This window comes from Cariama cristata, unplaced genomic scaffold (assembly GCF_000690535.1).
Source record: "Cariama cristata isolate BGI_N322 unplaced genomic scaffold, ASM69053v1 scaffold7049, whole genome shotgun sequence".
NCBI classification, from domain to species: domain Eukaryota; kingdom Metazoa; phylum Chordata; class Aves; order Cariamiformes; family Cariamidae; genus Cariama; species Cariama cristata.
Window position 1 is genome coordinate 3,518 of NW_009633967.1, and position 18,773 is coordinate 22,290.

Consider the following 18,773-nt stretch of genomic DNA (forward strand, 5'->3'; position numbering starts at 1 on the left):
TCTGAGGGGGCTTTACCATTGACATCAGTGGTGTCTGATTTAGGGTCTAAAAGCTCAGTGCAAAACTATGTTTGCAAGACTAGGAACGAGCTTGGGGTTTCTTTAAGTGGTATTTTCAGTAGCAAGTTGTCAGTGAAGTCAGGAACTACCAGTTTAGGAGGAGGTCCCAAATGGGTATTGCCCTCCTATTTTGTTTCTCATAGACTAGGAATGACAGGCAACCATTTGCTCTCTCACTGTCAGTGCCTGTGGAGTCAAGCTGCATCAAGAGGAGTTCTTCACAGAGCTGTTTCTAGGATCTCTTGTTAGATTCTTGATTCGAAAGGTAAGATTGAAGAGGAATGAAGGGAATTTTCCACTTGGTGAACATACACCAAGCTGTGAATGGAGCTATAGTTGCTTAAATCAAATAATGGCCTCAAAAGTTTGAGTTCAAAAGCTGATTTTCTTAACCAACTTGCTAGAAAAAGAACTTTTAAACATGATTTTTTTAAAACATTCTGTGTTTTTTGAATCATCGTGGTCTTGTCACTTGAAGCCAGTAGCCAAAATTGTGCAATGTCTTTGTGTATTTTCCAAATATGAAAAAATACACTGGAATATTGGAAAAGGAAGGGTAAAATGTTGCATGGATGCTGTTATTTTAAAAAATTTAACTTACCTCCTGGTACTTTGCTGGATTTTGCATCTAATGCAAGGAATGTTTTTGTAAATGTATGTTTGTCACCTCAGTGTTGAAAATACAGAATTACTGTACAAGGCAATTTTATACAATTATTTTTTAATTTAAGATATAAAAGTCACTTGTCAACAAGTCAGGGATAATGCAGGGCAGTTATATTCAGTGTAACACTCGGTGTATTTCAAAAGCTTTATGTACACTAAGACAATTTTCCATTATGTAAAATCCATTTGAATTCCTCTTATTAAAGACAAGAGCTATGTTCAGAGCTAGTGAAGCCCAAAAGACATCCGATAGCAAAGAATTAGGCCTAGTGACAAGCATTTAGAAAAAATGCATAATGAATTATTGTTGTTCTCTCCTATTCTTAATCAGTTGATTGATGTTAGGAAACTAATCTACCTTGGAACAAAGTGTTGTGTTTTTTTTAATGGTTGCTCTTTAACCATATCCTTTTGAGTTGGAATGAGAGTGGAGGTCAAAATGGGTGGGAACTAGTTGTTATTTATGAAGCTGTTTCACCAGCAGTGATTCATCAGTGAAGTAAAGTTTTTCTTCTGAGCTACATTTTGATTTGAAACTGGTTGTTGGAGTTGATAGAGGAAATAGGGTGCCGTGCAGCACCAGGAACCCCATTGAAAGAATTAATCTGCATGTCAGAGGTCTGTCCCTGTATACAGACATGGCGTGGTGGGATTACAGTTTTGTTTAAATCCTGTTTTTCTGTCCTCGGTTTTTTGGATCGTGCTTTCGTAGGCGCTAGCTAACTAGCTGCTTGCCAACTCCAAAATGATGCAATTTCTAAGAACCATTTCTCTTTTATTTTCGTCCATATTAATATATACTTAAGAAGTATCAATCACATATGCTACCCTTAATTTCGGGGTTGTTTTGTGTGTGTCTGTAGACAACTGGGAAGAAGAATTACACTATTTGGGTCACTCGACCAAACAAATAATGCAAACCTTTATATCAATTTGAAAATAGTTACATAAAATAGTTACATAACATGGTGCGTGATGGTGAAGCATCCTGAGCTAATGCATGGATATGAAACAACAAAATCAGTTGGCTAGAATTTCAGCTCTACAAAGAGGTGGGAAAAAACACGGGTTTTTTACCTCATTGCAACTGAGATATTTGTTAAGCGAAACAGTATAGTATAATGTTGCAATAGATAACCCTCAGCAAATAACAGAAAGGGGGAATAAGGGGATTACATTTAACAAAAATAAAATTTAAAAACCTTTTAGTAGCACATAATGGAATTTTTTATTGTTTGTTTTTTTTTTTTGGGGGGGGTGGGTGTTGAACAATATCCTATTTTTAGTGGAAGGTCAACTTGAGCTTTATTTAAACAGAGTCTCTGGTTCTGAATAGAGATAGGAACACTTTAAAAGTGATAACAAAAGGGAGGGCTTGGAGCCAGACCTTCTTAACCTATCGTTACCAGCACAGGATAGCCATCCATGTAGGAACTGTATGCCACTAATAGAGAGGGATCCTTGTTCCGTGCTCAAAGTGCATGCAGTGAAAATAGCACAGAGACTCATGTGAAAGGATATTTTTTTTTTTCTGTAAGAATTTGATATGGCTCCAAAGAGTATTAATGAAGACATTGTCTTTTTGAAATAAATGCTACCATCTGGTGTTGTACCACCTTGGTGTATTTTTTGAATTAAATGCTTTTTCAGTATCTTACATATTACAACTGCCGTTCCAAGACCAAAAACTCCGGTACCTGCAAATATGTACTTGGAAGAAGTGTTACGAAGATAAGATTGGTAAAGCATTTCTAAACCGAGCAGGGTTGTTTTGATTCTGCTGTCACCCATAATGGTGTATATCCACTAGAATTTCACTGATCTCAGTGGAATTATTCAGTTTACTGCTAATACAGTGAGAGCATTGTCAGGTTCACAAGTTTCCATGTTTACATTTCAGTGGAGAAGACTTTCCTTGCTGTGGCTGTAGGCTCAGGACCATAACACACATTTTTGGATAGCTGTTGGTTGAAAAGCAGAGTATGGCATGCTAGTACAAAGCCAAAAGTTCTGTAGCTGGTCAGGCCGTAGGATTCACACCTCTGCTGGAACGTCTCTGAGAATTCATCAGTGTGTTGCAACTGCCTGGAAGTGCGTGCGTTCAACCACGGCAGTAATTTTGATAGTATGTTTAAGGGAGAGGAATGTGTTAGCTGACCTTACTGAGAATAAGAAATATTAGTATCTGGATAACTTTGACATGAATATGGAAGTTGAAATTATATTCTTTAGATTAATAGCATAAATTGTATTTGGCAATGTTTTACTCTTCTTATCCTGTTTATTGGCCTCATTAAAGAAAGTGTGAGTAAGGTGCTCTAGTGCCTAGATGTTTGTATCCCAGCACTCCATCCCTGATTCTGCCACTGGCATTCTGTCTGATCTTGACTAATAATTTTTCCTTTGTGATTCTATTCCCTTATGTGGTATTGGAAGACTACCTCTGCTTGAAAAAGTGCTTTGATGGAATGCACTGTAGAAAAAGTAGCTATGACTATTAAACAGGGAAAAGAGCATGTTCTGAGTGTTACAACCCTGGGAAAAATCTTTATTTGTTGTCTTACTAGGCATCAGAAAGTCTGCATGAGATGAGTTCTTTGAGATGTAATGCTTTCCCCCATCTCAAACATGTTTGGTTTTTTGTTTGTTTGTTTTCCCCTATAAACCTTAATTAAAGCTTTTCATGCCCTTAGGTCAGTCATGATCTGTTCCTTGCCATGTGGATTCTCTGGTATCCAGTAAGAACTAGGCTTATGCTGTGTTGCTTTCCTTGGTAGTTTCATTGTAAGGGATGATGTAAGACGCTATTTATGCTGAGAACTGTGTTGCAGAACTTGGTGGAAATCTTGTGTCCTTGGGAGTTTCAGCTGCTTTTCAGATGTGGTTGAAGTTGACCAATGGATTAAAAAATTGCTCTGGAGAGAAAGTAGACACAGAGAGAAGTGAAAAGGAATGTTAAAAAAAAAAAGTGGGGTTTTTGGTTTGTGTTTGTGTTTTTTTCCTCTCAGCATTAAAAATTATCTTCCAGTTACTTCACTGCAAATCTACACCTAAATGCAAAACCTGTTTAAATAAAGTAGCCTTCAGTGAATAAATGTTATTAACAGATTTGAATCTCACCACCTTCAGTTCTCCAGCTCTTCTTTCCTTTATGGTGTCTTTTTCATTAACAGACATGTTTCCTGTTACTAGTGATAAGAAGTGATAAAATCTGAGGTGGTTAGAGTGTAACCTGACAGCTTTGTATGGAAATTTAAATAATTTGGCAGGTGTGTTATAGGTTTTCCCTGGTGTTAAATGGGCCAGATCCTTCCCAGGTGTCAGAGGTATTACTCCATTCCAGGGCATGTTCTGGCCCAGAAAGTACAGCAGGTCTTCAAGCAAAAAAAGAAGAAAAAGTCCATGCTGCTGTATTGCAGACAGAACTAGTACATTTTAGGATTCTGAATATCTTATTCCATGTATCAGCTAGAGTATTAAAGAAAAGCACAGCAACTGTTTTTGTGGCTTCTATAAAACCTGATCTGCATTTGTGGTACTGACTCTGTAGCAAAAGAACTAACAAATTTTATTCCCAGAGTGGTGTTGGCATGGATTGATGAAGCTGTATAAATAAATATTGAAATGAAGAACAAATAATAAAACATATTCTATTACATATTCTCAGCAAAGTTTCACATCTTAGAAGCCCTCGGGTGTCCTGTCCATGTGTATCTTGTTTAAAAATACTAATCCAGACTACTTTGTTCTAATATTTTTCTTCTTGTCTTCCTTGTTTTTTAGAAGGCAAGAGGCCTGTGCATTTTATGAAATTGATAGGATAATATATTGTAGGTCAGTGCAGAGTAACATACAATAGAAAAAAAAATCCAAAGAAAACAAATTTGGTGCCAAGTTACTGGGCGAGAGCCTTATGAATCCCTTTGCTGTCCAGCTCAAAAGTCTGAGACTGAGTCATTGCATCGAGACAGAAGTTGGCATACAATCAGAATGTATGGGAAACCAGTAGCTGTGCTGAAAATTACGAGAATAAGCACCAGAAGTATCAGTACTGACATGTTTCATGTCATCTAATTGTTTACGAGCTTTTTAACTTTAAATTTTTTTGATGTATTTGTTCTCTAGTATATAGCTTTAAGGATGCCCATCCCCCTGCCACCCCTCCAGCAGCCACTGTGTCCTGTCAGTCATCCTGAAATACACTGGAGAGCTTGTCAGGCGGTCCCTTGCAGATGCCTCAGAAGCCAAATAGTGAGCCATAGCAGTTGCACTGAAGTTCCTAACATAAGGAAATTGCATAGACAGTTGCTTTAGTGCTGAATATGGACCATATATATTCTAGGATAGGTGAGTGATGTGCTATTGGCTTTCTAATGATCTAGCAGGAAATGGATTCTAAAGTTAAGCTTTTATAATTTATGCAGAATATCTTTAGGTCTGCTTTCTGACACTAGTTTAATCTATGCCTGTATACAGTATGCTTAGAGGTTGTTTAAAAGCTGCAGGTACTGTGTTCACATTGTGTTGCAGATGGATACAGACTTTGACTGTTTTTTCCAGTGTCTCTTTTCTGTACACAAAAAGACTCAGCAGTTTCAGTTTGGACATGTTTGCTGAAAAGACAAAAGTCTCATTATCTTAAAAGTTTGTAGCACTTGGTAGGAGTGTGCAGGTGGCTGCTTTTCTGGCTGTTCTGAGAGACGACTGTATCTTGTGACACACGCTTAACATCCTAAGTGTTGTAAGAGCTGCTGGTCTACAGTGCTGAAATTGCCCACTATAAAGGTTAATATAGCCGAGTGTGGGGTTATAGCAACCTTCTACCGAAATATCTCGCAGTCAAAATCCCTACTCTAATTAGAGGGCATATTATACTGGAGTAGACATATGCATTTTAAAAAAAGGTAGAAAATGGATGGTGATTCTCATTTTTTCCCTGAGGCAAGCACCAAAATTTGTCATCTTAATGAAGATAATCTGGAAGGACAGAAATTTACTTTTTAAGTGGAAATACCAGAGAAAACTCCAGAATGCTCTTTAGTGACTGCATATTTTTCTTTCTATTGCCTATTACATCTCGATCTAAAAAAAACCCAACTTTTTAAATAGCGATTAGCTAATATGGCAAATAACAGTAAGGAGAGCCTGGTAAGGTAAAAATATGTAGCCAGAGTATCAAAGTAATTTAAGATTTATTTAGTTTTCACTGCATTGGCTTGCAAGCTTGTTTTCATATTTTGGCTGCTTTAAGGAAGTTTCAGGAAGCATTAGAATTTTACTTATAAAAAAAAAAAGACTAGAATCAGCAAGTGAGCATTAAGTAGATTATTTATACCTTAGTATATAATTGAAATTTTCAGAAACAATTTCTGCAATTGACTTCCAGTTAATGATAAGTTCTGGGCCTGACCCAAGGCTAAAAAGCTATTGTTGAGTTCAGAAGCTGGTTGAGCCAGGGCTCAGACAAAGAATAAAAATGCTTATGTTAGACAATATACTAAGGTTAAAAAAAACCCCAACCCCCCCCAAAACCTGGAAACAACCCAAAAACCCACAAAAGGGAAAGTCAGAGCACATGGATTTACGTTTTTCTGATCTACAAAAATGAGATTGGATTTGTAACGCTTCCCAAGTTTGAGACTGCTCAGTGGTAGGATTCCGGAGCACAGGGATCTGTAGTAAGACGAAGTGACTATAATTACAACTAAATTTTATCTGTGAAATTTTAGAAAAGATCTAATCATTGTAGGTGACCTGCAGTATAGGAAGTTGTGCTGTAAGAATGGAGAGCAGATCTTGCTGCAAGCAGCAAAGGTTTTATTTCTGAATTTTGAGTAAAGCAGTTGCTAACACCCTTCTATCAAGGAATTGAGGGGAAGCCACTGCAAAATTAAAGCATGAGTGTATCTGCAGGAAAAATAACCTGAAAATCATCTAGCGATTTATTCAAATCTCAGTAGAAGCATATAGTGCTATCTCCATCCAGTTCTTACCTGTCCCCTTGCAACTGATGTATGTCTTGACCAGAAAAAAATTCACAGCACAATTGATACCATCCATTTGCAACTGTTGTGATGGATTTCAAGAAGTACCCATATACTGGGAGGCTTGTGAAAATGTCAAAGATAAGGGTTGTGAACCAGCAATACCATAAATTGTTGTTTGTTTGTTTGTTTTTTAAATGTGAATAAAAGGCAGATTCATTGAAGTGTTGGCCAAAGATTTAGAGAACCAGCGAACTGCAGATAGTAAAAAAGGTCTGTCTTTTCAAGAGTGTGAAATGATGGGTTTTGATGCAATCCTGGTGAAGCCGGAGGAGAGTATCTTGTTGAATTAAAAGGCTTTTTGGTTCAGGGGTAGATGCAGCAGAAGCAGCTTTTCAGCAGCATGGGTGCTTCTCAGCTAGATGTTCATAGGCTGCACCAGCGTGCTGACAGGCACAGACATGACACGCTGTTTGCCAACACTGCAGAGTCAAACAAAGGTGCATGCACCACTGTTTTATCATGGGAGAGGCAGTTTAAGAAGTCATTAAATAGCAATGCAACTTGGAATTGAAACTAACTGAGAAGAGCATGCTGTGAACGACAGACGTTTGTGGCTTTCAGAGCAAGTTATTGGTACTGTAGGAAAACTTACTTTAATGGGTTAAAAAGGCTCTCACATTAATATTTGCTAGCAAGAGACTTGAGTTGAGGTCTGAATGTCGGTGGGAACCGGGCTTCCAGGGTACTCATAGCTCCCTTGCTAGTGTAGCAAACATTGCTGGAAATAGCGATATAGCTGTAGCTATAAGAAAGCTTGACTTTTAGTCTACTTTGCAGACACAGAACCTTTCTGAATATTCATTGTTCAATAAAACATGCGGTTAATAGGTGTTGACCCTGTAAGATTGCATTTTGTACTAGACCTCTCGCTCTTGATGTTTACAGACTTTACTGACATCATTATGTATTTAGTGTGTTTCCAAAGAATTATATGGTTGAGAAAGTGGTTTCACTTTTGGTTTTAATTTCCATACATAAAGAACTTATAGGTATTAACAGTAAGAATCACTATAGATAAAACCAAACGCCTTCTTGTGTAAGTACAGAGTGGGGGTGTCTTTGGCCTGAACTGTAAGAATAAGCTCCTGTTGCGGAGCTTGGCTCGCCAAGGATGTTATATGCACAATATAAAGAAACCAGGAGGTGTTGCACTTTCATGATGACCTAAGTTGTAGTTGTATGAAGCCCTCTGGGTGATCGTGAATTTGTCTCAGCAATTCCTCTGCTAAACAGCAGATGGAAAGAACCTGCCTTATTTCTTGCTTTGTTGCATATACAGGGTGTTATTAAGAATTGATAGCCTGATCATAACAAACATAGTGGGCTAGATGGACTGTTGATCTGAATCAGTAAGACATTTATTATGTTGAATCTGCTTGTAGCTATTTTGAGTTCATTGACTTTTGACATCTTCTGTCTCTTCTGGTTCTCCTTGGTCTGAAATTCTGAAAACATTAGTTAAGCAAAGTTTGGAAACAAAATATTTTGCCTTCTGGGAGCATGCCCTAACCAGCAGCCTCTACAGCTGTGCTGTGTTTTCAGCCTGTTTTGTTCTAAGCTTAGTGAGTAAATAAATATGTTACGTTCAGTAGAACAGAACCAGCAGAAGATACTGAGTCATCCATCTCAAAGCACTTTGTAACAGCTGCAGTGAGGCTTTGTGAATAAGAGGTGTGGTCTGTACACTTGGATAGCTACAACTTCATCAGTGAGGGAGGATATGTAACAATTTGAGCTAGCAGAAGGGCTGGGGTCCTTTGCCTGACTAGGAGCCACTGCTTGTGTCTGGAACAGTGAATGATAAGGGGGCAGAGTTCCCTACAGAGAGAGAGATAAGTTAAACTGGAGTACTTCAAAACTGTGGGAGTGTCCTACCTACTGATTCGTTGGACAGAAAGAGAACCATTGACACTGGCCATTTTGGAAGTCTCAAATTTTATTTCCCTGGGGTTTGTTACAAGTACCTCAAGGTTAAATGTGTAAAATATGGCCAAAGAATTTGCACTGTTTCTAGAGTTCTCTTTCTGTTATTGGTTTCCATGGAAGAGAAAGCATAATTCTGGTCAGTCTGATCTCTAGTTTTTGTTCTCTTTTATCTTTTGACTTGGAATTGAAACTGAAAAATCAGTTCTTTACGTATGCTATCACCTGACTGTATGCAGCTGAATCTGTGATTAGTATAGCTTGTAATAAAAGAATAAACTTGGCATTTGTATAACCTTCACTAAGAATGGCAAAACCCTAAATGACTTTTAACCTTAATTCTTTAATTATTTTTTCATACTATCTTTGCTTGCAAGTGAAGTGTGGATAACTATTCTGTGATAAACAATTCAGATCCATTTCTACACAACTTGCTATAGAAACGCTAAACTTACTGTGTTGTGTTAAATCAGTGATAGATTCACTGGAAGGTGACATAATATATCTCTTTAACCTGCACAGCTGCAGTACCTTATTACTTTATTATACAGCAACAATGGTTATAATAAGTCCTGCTTAAAATGGACAGATCTCAATTACTTGTGTGTTTGAAGCCTTTATTGGCTAAAAAGGCTTTGCTGAGCTATGTTTTATGGGAAGTTAAGTTACTGGAAAATTCAAAATGTCTTTCATTTTGGGACAATAATCAGCTGCATTCCTACTAGAGCATGGTTATAGTTCATTGGCACACACACATTTCACTGTGGCTAAAGGCCTGAGCCATGGCTCAGTGAACTCAGTGAAAACCCTTAAATTAACATCAGTGGACTTTGAATCAAACTCGTAATGAATGATTTATTGACTTTAAAGACCTCACTTAGCTTTACTTCCATCTTATTGACTTCAGTAATAGGCTTTCTTGGCTTAATCTGTCTTGACACTTAGAAAATGTTTGTTATTACAGGGTGTAAAATAACTAAATGTTTCAATTCCTCCTGCTATTAATTGCCAGGACTTTTAAGGATATATTTTTGTTTTAAAGTGTTTATTATGACCACTGTAATTTGGCAAATGGAATAAGATACCGGTATTGTGCACATAGCATTAGTGTTTTTGTTTTGTGATAAATTCAATAATGTAGTATATAATTTTCACTTTAAAGCTCCTTTTTATTGACTACTAGAGAACTTACATTCAAAGATCTTCTAATGCAAATATCCATGTGTATTTTTAAAATATATGGTCAATTTGGAAATCTGGAAGAGAAGAGAAGGAAATATACATACTTTAAATCTGTTATGTTACAGCTTATGCAAGTATCTGCATTTTTTTTTTTCACAATTTAGAAATGAGGAGTCAGAAAAATCCTTGTTATCTCTTGAAATTCTAAGCCTGTGATGGAATCAAGTCTGTACTCCCATAGGCAGTCTCTGGGCTCTGACAGAGGGCAATGAGACTTGCGGTTGTGGCTAATAATTGCTTATTGCTTATTGCAATTTTTTTGTTTGTTTTGTACCTAGGTGAAATGTCAACAAAAGTGCCAAATGTTAAACTGAAAATTGATCCTCGGGATCTGCAGATCCAGACGTTTACAGTGGAGAAGTTATTGGAACCATTGATAATTCAGGTATTTTTAGTATTGCAGAAAATAAATTAGATAACCATAGAGGGAGGGGAATAAGGCTGAAGAACTTTGGCTAAAGGCACTATTGTATAAGGCGTACCCACAGCTCTTCTGTACTGGTAGTTTACTGTGGCTTAGAAACTCTCCAGGGGGATCTGTCATCTTCCAGATCTGGTCATTCATTTAGTCACTTCCATTTTTGCAAATGCCACACACTATATCATAGAAAATGTTGCATATTCTATCTAGTCTCTTGTACAGTATTATCTAGTGGATGTTTAAATGTACATTACACTGCAAATGGATTTCCAACACGTGAAAGTTTCATATTGTAAGTAGTGGGCAGAGTGGAAAAGAAGAGCCTTGAAATCTGTAGATGAGCTGCTTCATCTGAATTTTGAAAAGAATTGCGTTCTGTTGCGTTTTGGAAGAGATGCCCTAAGAACAGTGCAATTGTTGCATATTGTGTAAACCTATTTTAATACTTTTCCTTCCATCTAAAGAAAACTTGGACTGAGTGATTTACAAAAATACTTTCAGGTTTGTTGATTAAACTTTCTTTTTATCAGGAGCAATTTTATTGCAGATTTCAGTTCTATTTCAAGTATTCACTGGTTAAATATGCAGTTCTTAGCATGTTAGAAGATTCTCTCATTGTCTCCATATTTGGCATGGATTAGAAATGTCTCTTTTTAGTCTCTTTTTAATACGATGGGAAGGACCTACTTGAAGACCTGCCCTCATTTTGCAAATAACGTGTATAACTAAGAGAGTGTTTAAAAAAAAACCTCTGTAGCAATATGTTACAAGGTAAAGAACAGAAAAGACATCTTCTATTTTGAAACTCAAGGTATTTTGAATTTCCTCTTCAAAGGTACCCCCAAAGACTTTGGGGTACCTGCATTTAATTAGTCAATTACACAGAGCACAAGGATGCCAGCTTATCACTGTCCTTCAGCCTTGCCAAGATGATGTAGATCAAACTCCTTGTCAGAGCTGTACATTGCTTGTTTAGTACTCTTGGTGCCTGAGGGTATGTTTACATGGCAGTCACTGCTCTGGCTGCGGTTTGTGTAGGTCCAGAAAGGTGTGACTTCATTCAAAGCTTACTAATACTTTCATTTTTTTTTCAGGTTGTGAAGAGGTTCAGGTATAATGGCTATGAAGTAGTTTCAGTGGTTGGTTGATTAAGATCTTTCCAAGCTCTTTGAGCTATGCTTACAAGAAAATAACTTTTTGTTAAATAGGTTATGTTTTCAATCAACAAACAAAACTGATACTGGGAGGATGACCGTTGGTAAACAGAGCAAAGCCAGATTGAATACTATACTCTGGCTGTTATTCTGTTTATATACATGTAACAATCAGGGGTGAGCAGCTTATTTAAAAAAAAAAAAAGGCAAGGACATATCTGCCAAGTTTTCTATTATTTCAATTTTTTTCAATTTGCAACTTTTCTATTTTTTTAACAAAATAAATAAAATTGTTTTAATTAAGAGCAAAACAATTATTATTGTACTTGGACAGATATAAAAGGAAAAAATATTTTTTCTCGTACAACTCATGGGCTTCATTTGACTGCAGTCAGCCACTCAGGTATATAGTAGATTTTGTTATTGCAGAAATGCACATTTTTTCACACACACTGCTCTGATGACCTCTTTCCTTCTTTGTCCTGGGAGCCAGTCCTGTGCATACTGTTTCCCTGGGCTTGCCAAAGGGTGGTGACTAGATACAGGGGAACAGTCAGATTATAATTAAAGCAGCAGCGCATAATGATTAGAGGGAAGAAGAATACAGAGATGAAAGATAAGGACAATAAAATGAGTACGTTTGATGTGATGGTTCTTATGTTTATTTGGACTTTCAAGTTGGAAAGTGCTGTATGTGCTCTAAAAGCTAGGAAAAGCAAAGAGGTGCTGATCATGTTTTATAACAGTTCTAGGAAAAGTTGCTTTTAAAATTCAGTTAAGTCATTGAAATAAGTTTATATTTGACAAATAAGTTGTATTTTCCCTATTCAAAACTTTTGCCTCTCTCTAGCTCATCCAGTTTCTTTTATTAATTTTTTATTACCATCTTCAAAATTTCTTCTCTTATTTTTAACTTGATCTTCTTTTCCTCCCTTACTCATTTGTCCCTTCTGGAAGATTCTTTTCTTCAGAAAGTAACCTTTTCTTTTTATCATTACTTCATTTCAGGCTGTTATTAACTGAGCTGCCTGTCACTCATTTTGTCTGCCTTTATTTATTTTTGCCTGGATGTGACTGATGGTGTATAAAACCTCAGTTAACAGTTCAGTGGTTTGTGGGAAGTCGTCAAGCTGGAGCATCATATGTGGATGGATTATAAAATTAGTTTCAGAGTAGTAGTAATAGATGTCTTGATAGGCTGCATTTTAAAACCACCTTTTGTATACCAGTAGGTCAGACTCTGCTGCAACACTCTGGGTAATTTTAGAGGAGATGAAATGTAAATTTTGGGCTGAGTTTTACAGGATCAAAGAAACCTGACAAAACAGAGAAAGACAGTTCCAGAACAAAACAAAGAAACCATCTAATTATTATTATTTTTTTAAAAAAAACTCTTCTCAAGCATCTTTATAAAGCTTGAGTCTGTCAAAACCAGAAATGCTTTGGTTCAAAGAGAATGCAATTTTGGCTGTCTTTCCCCCTGCTCAACCTTAAGGCTTTGTTTCATAACAGAACTGTGGAAGGTAAACTTGCGTTTTGAGTGGGAAGGAGACAGAAAAAATGTTGAAAATGTGAAAGCAGGGATTAAAACTAATACTCAGTGAAGGATGATTGAGATGCTGGAGAGGTAATAAATGAAAACTGGTCTATGAAAGAGAATCAGACCAGTCACAGATAAAAATGAATAGTATTAAGCTCTGGCCTGATTCACTTAACCATCTGCTCCTTTGAACACAGTTTGACTTTATTTCCAGACTTATGTTCTAATTTATTTATTTAATAGTCTTGTAATGCTGTGGTAGGAAAGAGGTAGTGGAAGTGTTTGAGCTTCTCTGAAGTCTGTCCTAGCCAGTTATGCTAAGTGTTAGAGCGGTCATTAGGTTAACAGCATCGATATGGGAGAAAATGAAGGCAAAACCAGCTTATGTGGGAGCAACTTTGCAAATGACTTTGCTAGATTCTCTCTCTTCCCTGCAATCTGCAACTGACAGTGGTGATCACTTTGAAACTGTGAGAATAATGACACATTATTTGTATAATACCTTCTCTGACTTGGCAAATTCTCCATCCTTGGAATAAAACAATGTCCCTAAACTACAATGTTTGCAAGATTGCAGGGACAGCAGTCTCACTGCATTTCCCTCTTTGCATCCCAAACAGTGGCCTGGCCCAGGGTGCTAAGTTCAAATAGTGCTGTGCAGGGCTCTGCAGAGATAGAAACTCGTATGTTGGAAGGGCATAACTGCATTAGTGTAATTCTGTGACCAACCTTATAAACTGTACTCTCATGGGGATGTACCACTAGCTGCACTCTGTTTTCTATGTAGTGCAATAAAGTTTCTTTAATCCTGTCCAATTGCCACCTCACCAGAAGGAGTTCCCTCTGTCTGTGGCCTTTATTTTATTTTATTCCAGCTACTTTGAGGACATTAATTTTGAAAGGAAGGCTTTTAGGTAAAGTTCTCTGTCGATGCATCTGGCACGTTAAAAATGATAGTTGTCAAAATTGACATAATTCAACTGACAGCTGCCTAGATGTAAATTGGGTGCGTGCTCAGACAAACAATCTTTCCTTAATTCTGGGATTTTATCAGAGATGCAGTCTGTCATGGAGCAATTAGTGTGAAGCAATCGGTAGATCATAAAGCATTTTCATTTGCATAGCTGATGTCTAATATTTGTCATGCTTGTGCTAGGTTTACTCACAAAATGTAACAATTAATGTAATGGAAAATATCCTCTTGTTTTGTCTTATCCTCAGAGACAGAAGCCTGTTTCATCTCTTTGCTATACTATGTAATAATTACAGTTACAGCTAGGTATAAATTTGCTTCTGTAGCAAGCTATTATAAGACTTTTTTCCTTTTGAATTTATGTACAAGTGAAAGTTTTGAAAGATATGACTTGATGAGATTCATGTAGCTTCATTAATTCATGCAGGAAACACTTCATAACTGCCTTTGCAGTCATTACAAGTCTTATAAGCTGTAAATTTGCCGCTAATTTGGATATTGCATCTAAAGCACTCTCTATATTTATGTATACACACACAGAGTTGATATATATGTGTGTGGGATGTGTGTATGTATACATAAGCAAACATTTGTAAGAACTTTTCCTTGCCAAACCTCTTGCTTCCATCTCTTTGCATTTTATACATACATACGAGCTAAGGGAAGTTTATGGCTGCAAGAGATAGGTAAATTTTACAGAATATGTGGAAACATCCGTGTATTTTAGTCCCTTGCATCACTGATGAAAAATAGGCAAGTTGAAAGGCATTTATTCTCACCTGTCATCCACACCTACAAAAGCTTGCTCATACAGAAAACATACACTGTTGGTTTTAGTTCTATGTATGGTGAGTTTACTTTATGTGCACTGAAAGTGATTAACCAGTATTTATTTGTATGGGCAATACTCTGGATTTGAAACAGTGAGCAGGGGAGTCTGCTGTTGTCATTAGGTCACTGAGTTCATGACTTGTTTTTTCAAATGTCTAGGGATTGCAGTTACACTGAACTAAATTTTAAACAAAAAAGAATGTTTTGTTTGATTGAGGTTTTAAAATACTTTTATATTGATACCAAAGGTGAACCAAATCTTTTGATACTCAAGGTACCAAGACATTGTTTCCTTAACTACTGCAATATTAAAAGGTCATCTGTAAGGGCTGGTAGCAATTGAATATAGCATTGGAAGAACTGCTGCAGAGTTCCTTAGGAATTTAGTATTTGGGATAACCATGAGAAAAAAAATCCCACCGCTTCAGCCTCATACATAATGGCAATAAAAGGCAATGGCAACATGATTCAGCTTTGCAACTGTGATGGCATATGGGCTTGAAAATCACACTTAAAACCCCTTGTGCCTCTAGCACAACTCTGTTGCTGCTACTAGAGATACAAAATAAACCTCCAGACAATGATTTCCATTGAATGCTGGGAGACTTGCTGTGTATGGCAATAAGAAGGTGCTAATAACTGGGAAATGCAGTCAGGCATGAGCAGGATTAATGGGGAAATGTGTGGTGTTTTTTTTTTTTTTTTCTTTTAATGGTATCATTTTGACTCTGTATTCTACCACTACAGTGTAAGCTGTATTGGCAATGGATCAAAAGGGCATGCTAGATTAGCTACTGTGTAGCTCCATTCTTTCTATGTAGGGTCTGCGTAAAGTTTTTGCATTCCTCACTGGGATTCTGAGTTAGAGAATTCAGAGTACTTTTTCTGTATTCCTTAATCCCATGAGCCAAGAACTGCCTATCAAATTTTGACTTGTATTTGAGATCAGAAGCTGCCTCTGGTATTTCCTGACAGTGATGCTGAAGATGAAATGTCTTGCAGTCAAGAGTTTTCACCTGCAGGAATGATTATTTTTCATACTTTTCAATTTGTTTTGTTTCCTTTCCTCCTCCTCAACATATGAATGACCAGTACATACAATGGTATTTTACATAAAAAAGAGACTACAGTAAAAATCTGAGAAATAGAATATATTATTTTCTGGGAATGGTGATTAAATAGTTAAGACACTTTAAAAATGTCTTTTATTTGATAGGTCTTTGGGGTAGCTTCTGATTTTTTTACAATGTTTTATACCTTTCTTGTTGGAAGTATCAGCGTATAATCTCTTTAACTCACTATTAAAAACATGATCATTATAAATGCATTAAATGCTCTAGAACTAACAGTAGAGGGTTTGTAAAAATAAAAGATATTAAGATTCTTATTCCCAGGGCATTCTCTACAATCTGTCTGATTTATGCGCAATAAATAATTTCTTTTACTTTCTTTGAGCCACAGTCAGAAAACTACCCAAGCCCTCTTTAACAGTCTGAGCCAGAGTTATTTACATTGTTGTCTCCCTTGTGACATATCAAAGCAGTCTAGGTCAAGTGGCTGGTCATTTTTCTGTGAAAATTCCACATGAATGATGTAGGGGTCAGAGCTTTTGTTTTTCAAAGATGTGTTTATAGAAATGCTTCCCAAAGGATGTTCGTCAGTTACTTTTCAAAGTACTGGTTCCTGAAAAGCACTTAAGAGCGTGAATTCATGAACAAGGTCTAAAGGTGAGCTAGGGCACAGGTGGCACACTCCTTATTATATACCTGTGAAAGGAGCTCTTTTCCATAGACCAGCTCAAACCACAAGCTGTGGTTGCCTGCTGGACTGAGAAATTCATACACAGCTTTTGCTTTGCTTATACAATATTGTTGATGATTGCAATGCCATCTAATAAAATTAAGCAATTATATATTTGCAAAATGTGTTCACAACTCCAAGTCTAGATCTGTACTTAATATTATACTCTTCATGTTCTGGCACAGAGAACAGAGTAGAAGGAGAATTAAAAAGCGTCAGTGAACTTAATGAAAATAAAGTACGTTTTAACGTATCTATATAAGATTTTCTTTTAAAATCTTTCAGGAGTCTTTCCTTAGTGTGACAGTGTAAGTAATGTCTTGTAGCGTAGTCTGTTAGAAACATCTGTTGGACTGTGGAGACTGTGCTCAAATGATGAGGAATGTGGAGTGGGTTGCTATATAAAAAGTTCTTTATGGGTGTTGAACTGCATTGTTAAAACACGTAATTTGGACAAAGTTGCAGTAAACATACATTCTGTGTAAAATGATGCACAATTTTAATGTTGAGAGCACCCCCCCTCCCCGCCCCGAGAATTCTGAGGTGCTGAGTTCTGACCACTGCGATCCTCCTTTGTAAGACAAGGAAGCATTTTGAAATGTGTCTATAACTCATTTTGGGTATTTGTTTCTGAGATAACTTGGGAGATTTAAGCCAGACGTATGGGAAGATTCAGCACTGATTATAATTCCTGCCTTGGATGAAGCTTCCTTACATAGCATTAGTAATTCGTTTTTTATCATGAGGAAATTTTAAAATAAGCAGTGTTAGGAGTTTGCATCAGGGTTAATAGGAGAGTGAAATTTCTGGAATACAAAGATGAGGCATATTAAGTAAAATTATCTGTCAGATTTGACTCAATAGTTTTGCCCATTCTCGGTATGTATGCTGAACTTGCCTGTCACTCTCTAAGGCAGGGGGAATCTCATTGCTTATTCTCAACTATATTAATTTGATTTTTTTTTTAAATTTGAGAATGATATAAATTGACTTCTTAGAGAACTTAAACCACTATTGTCTTCTTTGTTTCTTTTAAATGTAGGTTACAACACTAGTGAACTGTCCGCAGAATCCTTCCAGTAAAAAAAAGGGCCGTTCCAAAAGAGCTCGTGTCTTGCTAGCTTCAGTGGAAGAAGCCACTTGGAATCTGTTAGACAAGGGGGAAAAAATTGCCAAGGAAGCAACTGTGTTTAAAGAGGAACTTCAAGCAGCACTCGCTGATGTCCAGAAAGAGAGTAAGTATAGGACAAGTAATTTAGACACCACAAGGAATTAGTTTAATCATGTAACACTGGTATCGGAATGAAGCTAGGGTATCCATGAGAAATATGTTTTGATGTGCAGATGTCTGAACTTTGAGTTGTCTAGTTGTATGTTCTTCTTCTAAGGAGGTAAAGTATTCAAGCTGGACCCCATTGTGTAAAAACACGTATCAGTGGAAGTTTCATTGTTGTTGTTTTTTGTTTGGTTTGTTTTTTTTTCAATGAAGACAGGATGCCCCTTGTTAATTTTAGTGGCTGTTAAGCACAGGTTTAAGTTAATGCATGCTTTAATGCTGCTCTTGAAAAGAACTGTTTACCTGAATCTGGGATTAAAGCCTTTAAATTTAAAACCAGAAATCTTCCCTCTTTTGTGCAGTAGTGAGGACTTAATTTGGGAAGGTACAGTAGTCCCATTTGGAGGTACCTTTTGAGACTTCAGTAGGAGGAAGATGGATTCTTGAACCTACTGTAAGAGTCATCCCCTCATGATAGAGCAGCTCATCTTTGGTGAGTTTTGCCATATTCCATTTCCTCGTGACCTATCTCCCCATTTCCACTCAGACTCCCAGAGTAGGACTAAGTTTTATGATCTGCTGAGAACGCTGTATTAGCCACTTTCTTTTAGACTCTTTCTTGCTTTGTTGATTTTTACTCTCCCCATGGATAATCAGGGCCTATTGGGTGAATATTAAGGCCAGCCTTAAATAGTAATAAGCCGGATGACAGACATCCAAAACGTGTTCCTGCAGAAATGAACCTTGAAAACTTATTCAGGAGAAGGTTTCAGAGGAAAAAGGGAACAGAAGAGTAATGCTTTTAGTGCCAGGTCATTTGAGAATTATACCCTTTCATCA

At 36.9% G+C, this 18,773-nt stretch overlaps 1 protein-coding gene across 1 annotated transcript in view; it reads left to right on the top strand.

Moving 5' to 3' along the window:
* Nucleotides 1-202: 202 nt before the first annotated feature.
* The window catches only part of LOC104156005 (catenin alpha-3-like), a gene marked incomplete at its 3' end in the record, with an annotated part of 42,197 nt that continues 23,626 nt past the window's right edge, over nt 203-18,773 (top strand). The window contains exons 1-3 of the mRNA XM_009706975.1: nt 203-325; nt 10,217-10,323; nt 17,700-17,892. Coding sequence (XP_009705277.1) covers nt 10,222-10,323; nt 17,700-17,892 — 295 coding nt within the window. The remainder of the gene's footprint in view (nt 326-10,216; nt 10,324-17,699; nt 17,893-18,773) is intronic.